This window comes from Argiope bruennichi, chromosome 8, assembly GCF_947563725.1.
Source record: "Argiope bruennichi chromosome 8, qqArgBrue1.1, whole genome shotgun sequence".
NCBI lineage: Eukaryota > Metazoa > Arthropoda > Arachnida > Araneae > Araneidae > Argiope > Argiope bruennichi.
Genome location: NC_079158.1, coordinates 127,886,655 through 127,898,893, shown reverse-complemented (window position 1 = coordinate 127,898,893; position 12,239 = coordinate 127,886,655). Strand labels below are relative to the sequence as shown.

The 12,239-nt window shown below is 29.5% G+C and overlaps 1 protein-coding gene across 1 annotated transcript in view; it reads right to left on the bottom strand.

Annotated features, from left to right (window-relative positions):
• Positions 1 to 4,229: 4,229 nt before the first annotated feature.
• The window catches only part of LOC129981822 (storkhead-box protein 1-like), a 92,812-nt gene continuing 84,802 nt past the window's right edge, over positions 4,230 to 12,239 (bottom strand). Inside the window, exons 5-6 of the mRNA XM_056092846.1 lie at positions 7,656 to 7,819; positions 4,230 to 6,062 (exon numbers count right to left, since the gene is read on the bottom strand). Of these exons, the coding sequence (XP_055948821.1) occupies positions 4,755 to 6,062; positions 7,656 to 7,819 (1,472 nt within the window). The 3' untranslated portion in view covers positions 4,230 to 4,754. The remainder of the gene's footprint in view (positions 6,063 to 7,655; positions 7,820 to 12,239) is intronic.

Sequence of the window (12,239 nt, the reverse complement as noted above, 5' to 3'; positions counted from 1 at the left end):
TTGGATGCGCAGCAGTTTGTAGCACATTGATTCAATAAATTCATTTTCTCCAGTCTTATCAAATAATAAGGCGAATTTTTTTTAAAAACAAATGTATTCCATATTAATCGTCAAAGGGGGTTGTGCCTTGTTATTTTATGAAATATCTGATCAAATCAGATAAAAAGTTAAACTCGCCTAAACTATGGCTAATTTGTCATTTCACAGAATAATAATCTACACCGCATTAATGTGTGTAATATATTCTAATATGATTCACCTTTTCTTATTTGGGTACCTGTTTTGCGATAGGGTTTATTTAATTAATTAAAGTTCCGAATTCAAAAGGCTGTCAACTGAGAATGACTGATCAGAAATGATACTCAATTTTCAATCCAGAATTAAATGCTGTATAATACAAAATATATCAATTTTTATGTTTTAAAACATTTTACAAGATCCATAATTCACTTAACTATTTATTTTATATACACTTTAATTGTTTATCATAAAAATAATACGTTTCTTATAGAAATAAAATCGATGAAATTCCAAGAGCCAGTTTTGTAATATTATATTAACAAATAATTGTGTTTTTGTATAAATAACAAATATTACTCCATAAAAATCATTCATTTTACACTCTGATTGTTTGTCATTAGTTTTTATAGAATAAATAACTATCTCATAGAACAATTAGTTAAAAACTGGAATTCTTCCTTTATTGCATACTTTAACTGACTTTATTAGTTATTTTATTAAACAGGCAGAGAATTCTTTAATATAATTGCATTATACATTTGAAGGGTAATATATACACTTCGCTACTTAATATTTTCAACAAAGACTAAATCCTTTTTGGAGAAGGATAGAAGAATTGAATGGAGAAAGCTTCGTATTTGTTTACTGGCTCTAATTTAAACTTAGATAACATGCGGACCAAAAGTGGTAATATTTGAATGAAATATGTATGACTTATGATCTTGAAATTAACAAACGCATTTTTAATAAAAAATTACAAAAAAATCATAGAAAAATTCTAACAAATTATCAACCCGAAATTCTTCTGATTATAATTTATCATATAACTAATGTAAAATACAGATTTATAGGTCATAACCTCCTAAAAATGATTGGAGTATGCTTCCCTTAACATTCCATATATTTTTCCAAATAAAGAAAGAACCTAAAATCTGTAATCAAAATTGATTCTCTATTTATGTATTTAATTTTATAATTTTGGTCATTTTCAAAATCGATGCTAAAACGATAGTCCAAAAATAATATTTAAGAAATTAAATAACTCAAAATATTATTTAATCATTGATACCAGACTTTTAGTACTTTCCTCAGATTTCTATATTTTTCTCACGTTACTTTCAATTTTAATCATTCTTAGCAAATACACAAATAATCATACCTAGTGTCTTGGTAATAATGGTTTTTTAAATAAACTCAAGTCTCTAAAAAATGTCTAAAATATTTTCTTTAGATTTCACTAGGAGAGATCAGATAAATAAATGAAACACTGAAAGTGAGTTAAAGATCATCATTCAATATTATTTGCAATAAATACGTTAAAAAGAAATATTTTTAAAGATCAAAAATGTCTTTGGGTATATTTGTATAGTAGAAATAAATTATCACTAGTATACACTACTCAACGGTAGATTAAAAATTTAATACGTATCTTTTTGTATAAGAAAACGTATTAAATTTCATCCATTGTGTTTTTTGAGTGTTTGCGTAATCCTATTTAGATACATACACATGATATCTTGGGACTCTAGCTAGCTTCTAAAACTGTAGATTTACTCAATGGTTGATAATTCAATTCTCTTTATAAATTTGATACGCGAAAAAAAAACTTGTAACAAAATTATTTCTTCTTAACAAATTTTAAAACTTCTTCATTCGTTTTTGCTTATTCTTTGAATGAATTTATTCTGTTCATTCATTGGTGAAATTCCGTTTATTCGTTGAAGTGAGTTATGTGTTTACAAGGATTCAATGACAGACGCATTTTGCTACATTCAGTCGCATTATGAAAAGACTTTTATTCGAGAAAGATCTAATCGCTATCAATATCTGTTAGATTGTATACAAAAGAGTAAATTTCATCACAATGGTTATTAAAAGTTTCTAAGTAGTACAAACATTGTATCCATCAAAAATGAATACTCAAATATTTTTACAAAAATTTTTTCATATGAGCAATAAAGTTGAGGTTTCTGCTATCTGTTTTTTTTTTCCATGTTATAAAAATAACACAAGAACAAAAGTCATGGGCGGATGTATTATCTATTTGTTTGAATGTTATAGAATAATCTACCTAAATTCATAACACCTAACTTATAAAATAGGATAGAAACCTAAACTCAAAAATGTTGCAATCACAATGAAAACTCAATAATACACCATCTATGTTGAATTTCTTTGAAAAATTTTCGGACTAACGTGAGCCACTGTAAAGGCCTCGAACGGGGAATTCTTAGACTTATCATTTAAGCAATTCCCAAAAACATAAACACAGAAATCTTAAAAACTGTGTGTACACATTTATAAGTAATTATTCCATGAAAAAATAATAATACATGCATCAGAGTCATTAAAATGGATTTAGAAACTTATCTGCTATCGAAAGTTGTAAAACTGATGATCGACACAGCTGATAACGAAGACAAATGGCATTAGAAACGCCGCCATTATTTGATATTTGAACACATTCTTTTCACGTTGACAACATCAAACTATAAACATTATAATTCAAAAATTATCATGGAAGAAAATTCATTGGACATAAATCTGTAGTCTGTTGAGTACTGTGGAGGGGCATTCGATGTCCCTTCTTAGTTCTAGCCATATTTTAGGCAAAATCCTTTAAAACAAACCAAACATTAATTTATAACTTAATTAATACATGGTTAATAATGTATCAATTATAATATAAAGTCTATTATTAGGATATTTTTATATTATAAATAAAAAGTGTATATATTTTCAGGAAACTTTGTATAATTTCTTACAAGCACCGGATGATAATTTATCTTGGAGAGATCTAAACAAGATGATAGAAGCACATTTTCTTCCTCATTCCCAGTAATACAATTTTGGAATTATATTAAAATTTAACTACTCTTTAACCAGATTTTAGGTATCTCTTATTTTTCCAGTTAAAAACATTTTTTAGGCATTTTTACTAGGTCCTTTAACCAAAGTACTCCTCGAGTTTCCTGTCTTCATAGTAGGAAAAAAGAACTAAATTTTCGCATTATTAAAGAGTACGATTTTTCTCAAATATTTTATTGAAAAAAGTAGGGTCTATGTACCCTTATTTTTCAACACTTTTGACAAGACTACTAATTCATACCAAATATGTCCAGATCATTGGCTCACCAAGCACCAAATCAAAAGGACTACTTTTAAGAATGTCTGGAAAAATAGTATTATATTTTTTAGTGCATAGAATGAAAAAAGTGAAAGATAAACGTTAAGAAGAAAACTCATGTTTTCTTCTTAATCATCGATATATTTTTCCTTCTAATTACAGAAATGTTTTTGAGAAAACACCGTCTATGGTGAGATTTATCTTGGTAATACTGGAAAAATTTCAGAAATTTTGAATTATACGAGATCTATATTCCCTTGCAGATACAAAAAAAAAACCCATTCGTACTGATTAGTAGTACTATCCTTGAAAGCTTCCATGTATCGATCCATTTCAAATTTATTTACAAATATTATTTCTAATTACTCCAATCTTCACTTAATTTTTTTCATTCACTTGAAATCGCACTTAGTTACTATTTGAATATGAATCCATTCGTGTATGTTTTTATAAAATCGTGGACAGCTAACTAATTGAAAAACAGACAAAAACTAATTACTAAATTAACGAAGAGGTCTATCCTAACAGAGTTCTATCTTTAACAGAATTCTATCCTAGGTAACAATGTCTACGAATATTTCAGTGAAATGATTTTTACATCCGTGTAACGAATGCATAGAGAATTCATGTTGTTTATAGAAAACTGTCATCTGTTGGCACCATTGCAAGAGAGAGAGAAAGATGAAAGTGGGTACTAAATAATTCTAAGAGCTTCAGCTAATACTCTCTTATGTACAGTTGGAAAACGAATATTGAAAATTTCTATGTATCGATAGATGAATATTTCAAGAACAAGATTCTAAGTATTGTATTCATAATTTTACATTAATGATATCTGTTTTCTGAATTTTTGTGAGAACTTTTCATAGTTGTTTATTAAAATTAGCCATTTTTTATTTGAAAAAAAATGTATAAAAGAAATAAGTTGGAAGATGAATATAACAATAAAAATGGGAATAGTTTCAAACTTGTGTTAACCATAGAAACTGAAAAAAAAAATCTGTTATTGTTATTACATACAAAATAATGTATTAAAAAAGCGTATGATTTTTTTATTTATTTTCCCTGTTTCAGAATGACTAAATCCTAGAAATCTGTCTGAAATGGACAGCCAGTTAACGAATAGTTCATTACCAAGATCGATTTCAACAAACTTTGTGTTCGAACGGATTATATTCGGTAACTGATCAACCAGTGTAATTATGTATAACAAGAAATTTTCTATCTACTTCTGTCAGATACAATTATTCTAGATGGATGACAAGGTAATAGCTTAATAATTATGTGAGCCACGAATTTTCACTTAGTGATACAAATCCCACCTCACAGGTTGGCATATTATTGAGTTTTAACGATATGCTTACGGTTTTTTTACAAAAAATAATAATCATTTTACTTCGGTGACTATATTACAAGAGCTACTACAATCAATTATTCTAGAACCTTTCACCGTTTCGATGTTCAGATCATTCACCGACGTTTTCTGCTTTTCGCTCGTTACACTGTCCAATGAACTTTTATCGGGGCTTGGTTTCTCCAAATCTTTTATGCCACCGTGTGATAAACTAGTTGTGATGCTGGTCACAGTGACAACTTTGGAATTGCCGTTCTCTTTGGTTACCGTGGTCTCTTCGGTAACGACGGTCGTCGAGATGTTGTTCTTTTTATTCGACGGTTGAGGACTCTTTTCCAAAGCGACTTCGACGCTGACGGAATTGTCAACCGTTATTTCTTTTGGAGGAGATGCTTTCTTTTCTGCCTTTTGAGTTACTTTCGGTTCGTCAACAAAACTCTTGAGAACGAGAGGTTTTATATCAATGCTCTTCTTCAAAGGCTCTACACCATTGCAGGACACAGACGTATCGCTGAAAGATTCGCTCAGCGCCAACTTGGCGTCACTGAGGGTCCTCGACAGAGAATGGTCCTCCTCTGATTCCTGATTGTTCCTGAGATTGCTCTTATCCTTGGAATCCTTGCCTTTCATTTGATTTTGAGTTGGTAGCACTTTTGGAACGTTAACACTTTGTATTGATCTTGGCATTTTTGGTGAATAGGTCCTCAATTCCTTATCCAGCTTCGATTCTGCAACACACTTTGGACTATTCGTGATCACAGGAATCCGTTTTATTGTCTTTGGGGAATAAGTGGATGAGTTTTTGATTTGCTTTGTTTCAGGGGCACGCAGAGGCGATGCATTATTTCTACTCTCCCAGTTGGAAGGAAGAGTGTTGCTGGAGTATAAATTAGTCCTGGGGCCATGAGGATGTTCCAGAGTCTGTAGGCGGGGGTTGACGATGGCTTTTGGATTGGCTGAGCCACTAGAAGAGCTGAAGGAGAGTTTGGCGTCACTCTGGTCTGTAGGAGATTTAGATCCAGGTGAACTGTTCCTATGGCCATTGGATAGTGTTTTGTGAATTTTGGGACTCTCACTGGAACTTCTTCTATGCCTGTGGCGACGCTTGGCATAGTTTGAGAATGACCCGTGTGAGTATCTGTGTGAAGGGGAATGTCTAGAGTTTCCCTGGCGCATGGGAACCGAAGCATTCTTGTATTTGTTGGAATCTGTATCCACAAAAGTAGATTTGGGCACTCCGTTAGAGGTGAAGTAATACGTAAAACCTCTTCCATCGACTTCGTCCCATGGTATCTTTGGACAACTTGGTTCTATTCTTTTCACATTTGCTTTGGGATCAACCTTAAGAATGAATTAAGAAGAATTAAATTTATTTTCATCACTTAAATATTATTACAAAATCAAATCAACAAGAAATTCTTATTTTCTTTCGTTAATCACAAGATATAAACGACTAGATTTATACTTCATAGGAAGTTTATAAGCTCTGTATTATTTTCTGTACAGACACTTCTCATATGTATGGCAAAATATCGTTCATCATAAATCATTCTTTAGGATTAAAAAAAAGGCGCTACATTTTCAAGGGGTGTTTAAAAAGCTATATTTTAGTTTAAAATATTATCTTTGAATAATTCTATAACAGCAGAAAAGTACAATAGGATTGCATACTATTATTTAAGAAAACGAATATATACTATTCCTTGCGCCCGAAATATGTGAATAAAACATAAATAATACTCACCATCTTCTATGCTTTGATATGTGTCTGAAAAACACCACTCTAAGATATGCATCAAAGCATGAAGCATTCCAATATATACATTACAGCAAATGTGATTAATCCGGTGATTATGTATAATTAAAAGTGATAATTCATAATAAGTTTAGTGGTGATTATGAATAATCACCGATAATTATACATAATCACCGGATTAATCCCATTTACCGTAATATATATATTGGAATTCAGATTTAATAAATTGATTTCGGTGTGTTGATAAATGTAATAGATGTGGTATCAACTACTGGGCCATCTGTCTAATTAGCGGCATTAAATTCAAATTGCGCTCTTTTTTTAAGCTGAAATCCAATTATTCAGAACCAATTAGGAATAGTGAATCCTAAATTTAATATAATGCTTTTAGAATGCAAGTAATGACAGAAACCTATATAATAAAAAAAAATTGATGTTAGATAGGATTTTACTGCTTATAATACAATAATCTTTATTTCTACATGCTTACCTGTTAAAATTTTAATAAAATTATATCTATTTTTTCTCTTTAAAACGGGTGTTAGTAGAAGACAAAATACTGATAAAGAATAGAATTTATATTTTCCTCCCCTATTTGAAATCACAAAAGAACTATTCTAAAATGGTTCTCGTAATTTTGAGCTGAGGTCAGATAACAATAACAAAGTCGACGTTTCCTTTCCAAGTTTTTGCGCCACATTAGCGGTAGGGCACGGAGTCTTAACAGATTTAACTTATAATCAATCAACTTCAGAATCGAATTTCCAATTAGAAACTCTCCGACCCTAAAGTCTAGACATTAACACCAAGACATCATAGCCCTGCATTTAAAGCGAATGTATAAAATGTAAGATTTAAATTTCGAACTCTGGGATTGCATATACTAACAGAATTCAACTCTATGATGTGGTATATAATCCAAGCACATAATCTGAATTTTAAGATAAACAGAATAAATTTGAAAAATTAATTCTGAAAGATAACACCTATAATCCCAAGCATTAGTCTTTAATCCTTTGAATTCTAATAGAATAATTTTTGTATTATTATTTTATGCCGTTTGTTTGGCAACATTTTTTTACTACTTCACCATTTAAAAATAGAAATAGTTCCAGTCTAATTTGATTCAGTTTTATTTTTTTTATGGCGCGCAACCACAAAAACAATGAGTGCCTTACTTTCTGCAGAAGTGTTTGCGTGGCCACCGAATGTCCGTGCAAATGGCCATTCTCTAGCCACTCGAGGGGAGGGAACTGGGCGGAAAAGGAAACGTGCTTGGCTGACTTGTCCGTCAGAGACTGCATGCGTTTCAAGATCTTCGCAAGTACAGACTGTTTCTCACCTGCAATAGTGAAAAAAGTATCGTTAATCATGGAAAAAATTCAGAGTAAAACAATGACCCGAACATGTCAATACAATTTTTTCTGCTCAAATGTTTGAAACAATTTTAAACACTCATGCTACTATGTGTAGACACAAATAGAATAAGTTTTCCGTCTTCATTCATTTACATATTATTCTTCATTGCTTCACTAAATTGTATTAAGATACTACAGAGTGAGCAAAAATGTCAGCAAAGATTTTCAAAATTCCGAAAACAAGGAAAGAAAGAAAGAATGGTTTGTAAGGGCAGTTTGCACGAATAGTATTGTTAAATTTAAAAAAAGTATGTTTTAACAGTAAAAAAGATAATAATTCAACAAATCAATGATAACAGACTCAAACATGCAGGCATCTTCAGAAATCTGATATCTTTTCTGTACTTAAAAAATAGGCAAAACTAAAGTAACAGTCCCAAGCCTAACTACTGATCCGATTTCGTCGATTTTTATATTATATGAACACTCATGATTTATAAAAATGTCACTAAAGGTTCCCTGCCACCAATCATACTCCATCTCTGTAAATCTTAAAAGTAATACTTCACTATATAATCTACAAGGTAGAAACCTTGGCAAAGTCTGCCAATTTTTATTTCATATAAAAGCTCATGCCCTCTTTCTTTCTATATATATATATATATATATATCCGCCTGACACCGCACTTACCCATCGCCCTCCATTTATGATAGATATCAATGACAAAATAAAACTTTGGCAGAGTTTACCGTTTCAACAGCAGACAGATTTTTTTTCCTTTAGCAACCAAAGCTAATCAACAAGAATGGTCAGTATTTATTGCGTAAGTACAATTTAAAACAATTCTTTCTTATTTTGTGATAAGACATACATAACTAAAGGTGATTCACATGGCTAGATTAATATAATATTGTATTGTGGAAAGCAACTGATCACCGAAATCGATTATGAAATAATAATAAAAAAAACTTCTTAAAAAACGCTTTTTATTAATGCATGAAATAGGAATTTTTTTTAAATCAAAAGTCTAGAAGTGAAAACAAAAATCGCAAAAAACACAAGGGGCTTTGTAATGCATTTTAATTTTTATATAATAAATATTCGGGAAATTTTTGTTTCCTTTGATATTCGTTGAGACTTTATATCCTGCTTTTACGATTCATTACATAAAAGCATTTTAATACTATAAAGTTTTTAATCTTTTATATACTCAACAAAAATCGTGACGTCTTCGTTCTGTAAGCTACATGACTGCATAAATCGAACTTACTCCTGCATCAATTGTAAATATAAATAATTATAATAAATAATTAATTATAAATATAATAAATAATTAATTATAAATATAATAAATAATTAATTATAAATATAATAAATAATTCATTATAAACATAATTATTATCATTGAATAAATTCGTCATAACGCAAAATGTTGTACTTTTCCCATGACGAGTATACTCGTCAAAAACAGTTAAGTGATTAATTGTGCATATTGCTTCTGTATATAAACATTAATCTATTAGCCTAAGATATCAACATTATGGGAGAAATTATTAACATTCTACTAGAATATAAAATATTCCAGTTCACATTAAGATTTTTCTTATTCAATGAATAAATAAATAAATTTATTTAGAATCCTGATATATTTTTATCAGGCACATGGAAGTAACAAAAAATGTAAAAATATGAGATTCTGACAGAAATATTTTAAGAAAATTAAATTATAATCATGTTTATAACATACTAATCTCTGTACCCTCGAATCGGCCTGTGTTTATTAGCTCAGCATGTGTGTGTCTGTAAAAAAAAACACTTATCATTTCGACTATACAATTTTGAAATTTTTATATTAAACGCCTTAAGATGATTTAGAATCCCCAATCCCAATTAACTACTTTATATTAAAGCTTTCGGATAAGAAAACGCTCTTAGTCTCATTTATATATGTTTAGAATTCCCGCTTCTGGAACTTGATGTATATTGTGTTGTAAAAGAAATATGAAATTCCTTAATGGATGCGAGCAAATTTATGAAATAAAAATGACTGGTTAGACGCGGTTAGGTTGAATCGGAAAAGGCACTGATATATAAAAGGCACTGACATTTTGATTAAAATTAGAGAAAAAGTCGAAATTTATTTCACTGAAAAATTAATTATTTTTTAATTTTAAGATTGTAAAAAAGTAATAATTGTGGCATAGTACGTTTTGGAATTATGGTGGGAAAATGTAAAATCGTTCTACTCTCATTTCAGGGTATGTAGCAATTTTGCAATAGTTCAATTATTCCTTCTAAATTCTAAAACACCTGTGTGTAAAAGTTTTACATTTTTATTCAGTTCTGCCAAGTCAAATTGTATAAGAGGTGCACAGAAATAAACGAAATATATATATATATATATATATATATATATATATATATATATATATATATATATATATATATATATATATATATATATATATATATATATATATAAAGAGAGGGAGAGAGAGGTATTATTTTTTAATGATGTCCAGAAAGTGTTCTTTTTCATGATTTTCATTTTGTATTAACTGTTTATATGACGCTGCTTGATCTTCAATACAAAATATATTTCCCTATCTTTCATTGTATAAATAAAACACGTTTAAAACTAAACAGTTTTATTATTTCGTTCCATTTTTTACTCTTTAATATATTTCATAAATCATAATAATAAATAATATAGAATCCAAAAACTAATGATTCCCAATCTGATAAATAGATGGCGCCACGTGCATAATTTGAATTGCTCATTATATGGACAGATGATTAAAGCGTCTGTCACCGAGAAACCAATAAATGTACATTATTCAAAACTCATATGAGGAACTGCTTGAAAATTTGATTATAACATTATAAAATTGATTATAAAATTTGATTATTGATTTGCACACTTGCAAAAACCTGAGTGTTAAAATATTTGGCAATTAAATTTAGAATCAATTTATTTTCATTTTTAAATACCAATTGTCCCTCGTATTTTACAACGTAATGAGAATCATACAGTTCTCAGATATAGCAGAGAAAGAAAAATTTTATTTCTGTATTATGTCATTCTTTCGAGCTAAGTGCTCTTCTCGATATTTAAATATGTAGCTGTTTAATCCGAATCATATTTGACTTTGTCTATCTGATAGCCACAGCAGATACGCAAATATACCAGTTCGAGCAGGACGTAAGTTTCACTGAGGCTAGTTGTAATCGTGTTTGGAAAAATGCTTGCATTTTTAAATGTATTTGCAATTTCTAGATTATAACTACCATTTTATAACTCAACTATTTATTCATAATCCGCATCAAAAAACATTCAACACCCTTGTTGATTTAAGCACTATATTTTATTTTTTTTCAAAACTTGTCGATTATTGCAATTTACCCAGGATATGGGCCAGTTGTAACAATAAAAACAACGATGCTTAAAAGTGTATCTTCTTACTATGTTGTTGTGTTCCTCCGTTGTTTATTTTTCAGGTAGTGAGTTAGAAATTGGAATTTATTATTAATAATAATAATAATTTAGTCTTTATTTAACTCTTTACGAAATGAGGTAACTCTTTACGAAATCAAGATAAATTTTGCAACTTGTAAAATATTACAACTTGTCCCGAAGTTTTATAACGATGTCATTACTGACCCATCGTTAAATGGCAGATATTTTTGTTGATAAATAAAAAATATTGCAAAAAAATGAAAAAAAAACATTTTATAGCTTAAAACATATTCGAAATAAATAAATAAAAATATTTTTGAAAAAAGTTTACGAAATATCTTTTTTCCGTTAACTAGCACATGTTCATAACCTCTCATTACCCATTGTAACTGAGTACTGATTGTCAACTAATAAGTACTGTAATAAGAATCGTCTTTAGCCAAAATTGTGATTAAAATTTTTTAAAACTTCTGCGTAAAGTGTGTATTACAACTTGCCCCATTTACAATTAGCCCCGGGCTCTCTTACTACGTGCCGATAAGTCTAAGTGTTAAAATCCGTAAATTGAATTATTTTATCCTGGAACCAAATTATCGTTAAGATAATCTGATATGAAGCAAATCAATCTGCCATTTGTATTCGAAAAAAAAAAAATAATAACTGCAGTAATGCTATTGCAGTCCAGTATAGTAAATGCAAATATTTGTTTTCAAATAATGCTATTTATCATCACGATTTATCGCCGGACCTAATTTTTACAGTTGTATCCATTCAGCAATCCAAAACAAGGTAATAATCCTCGATTCTGCACGTAATTTACAACAATGAAATATTTCATGTTGAGTATATCTCCAATCGAATCTGCAATCTTTTTTTCTAAAGCATTCTTTACTTATTTCACTTGATTTTTATTAAAGGATTTTGATGCCGTAGAATCCTTTAGATC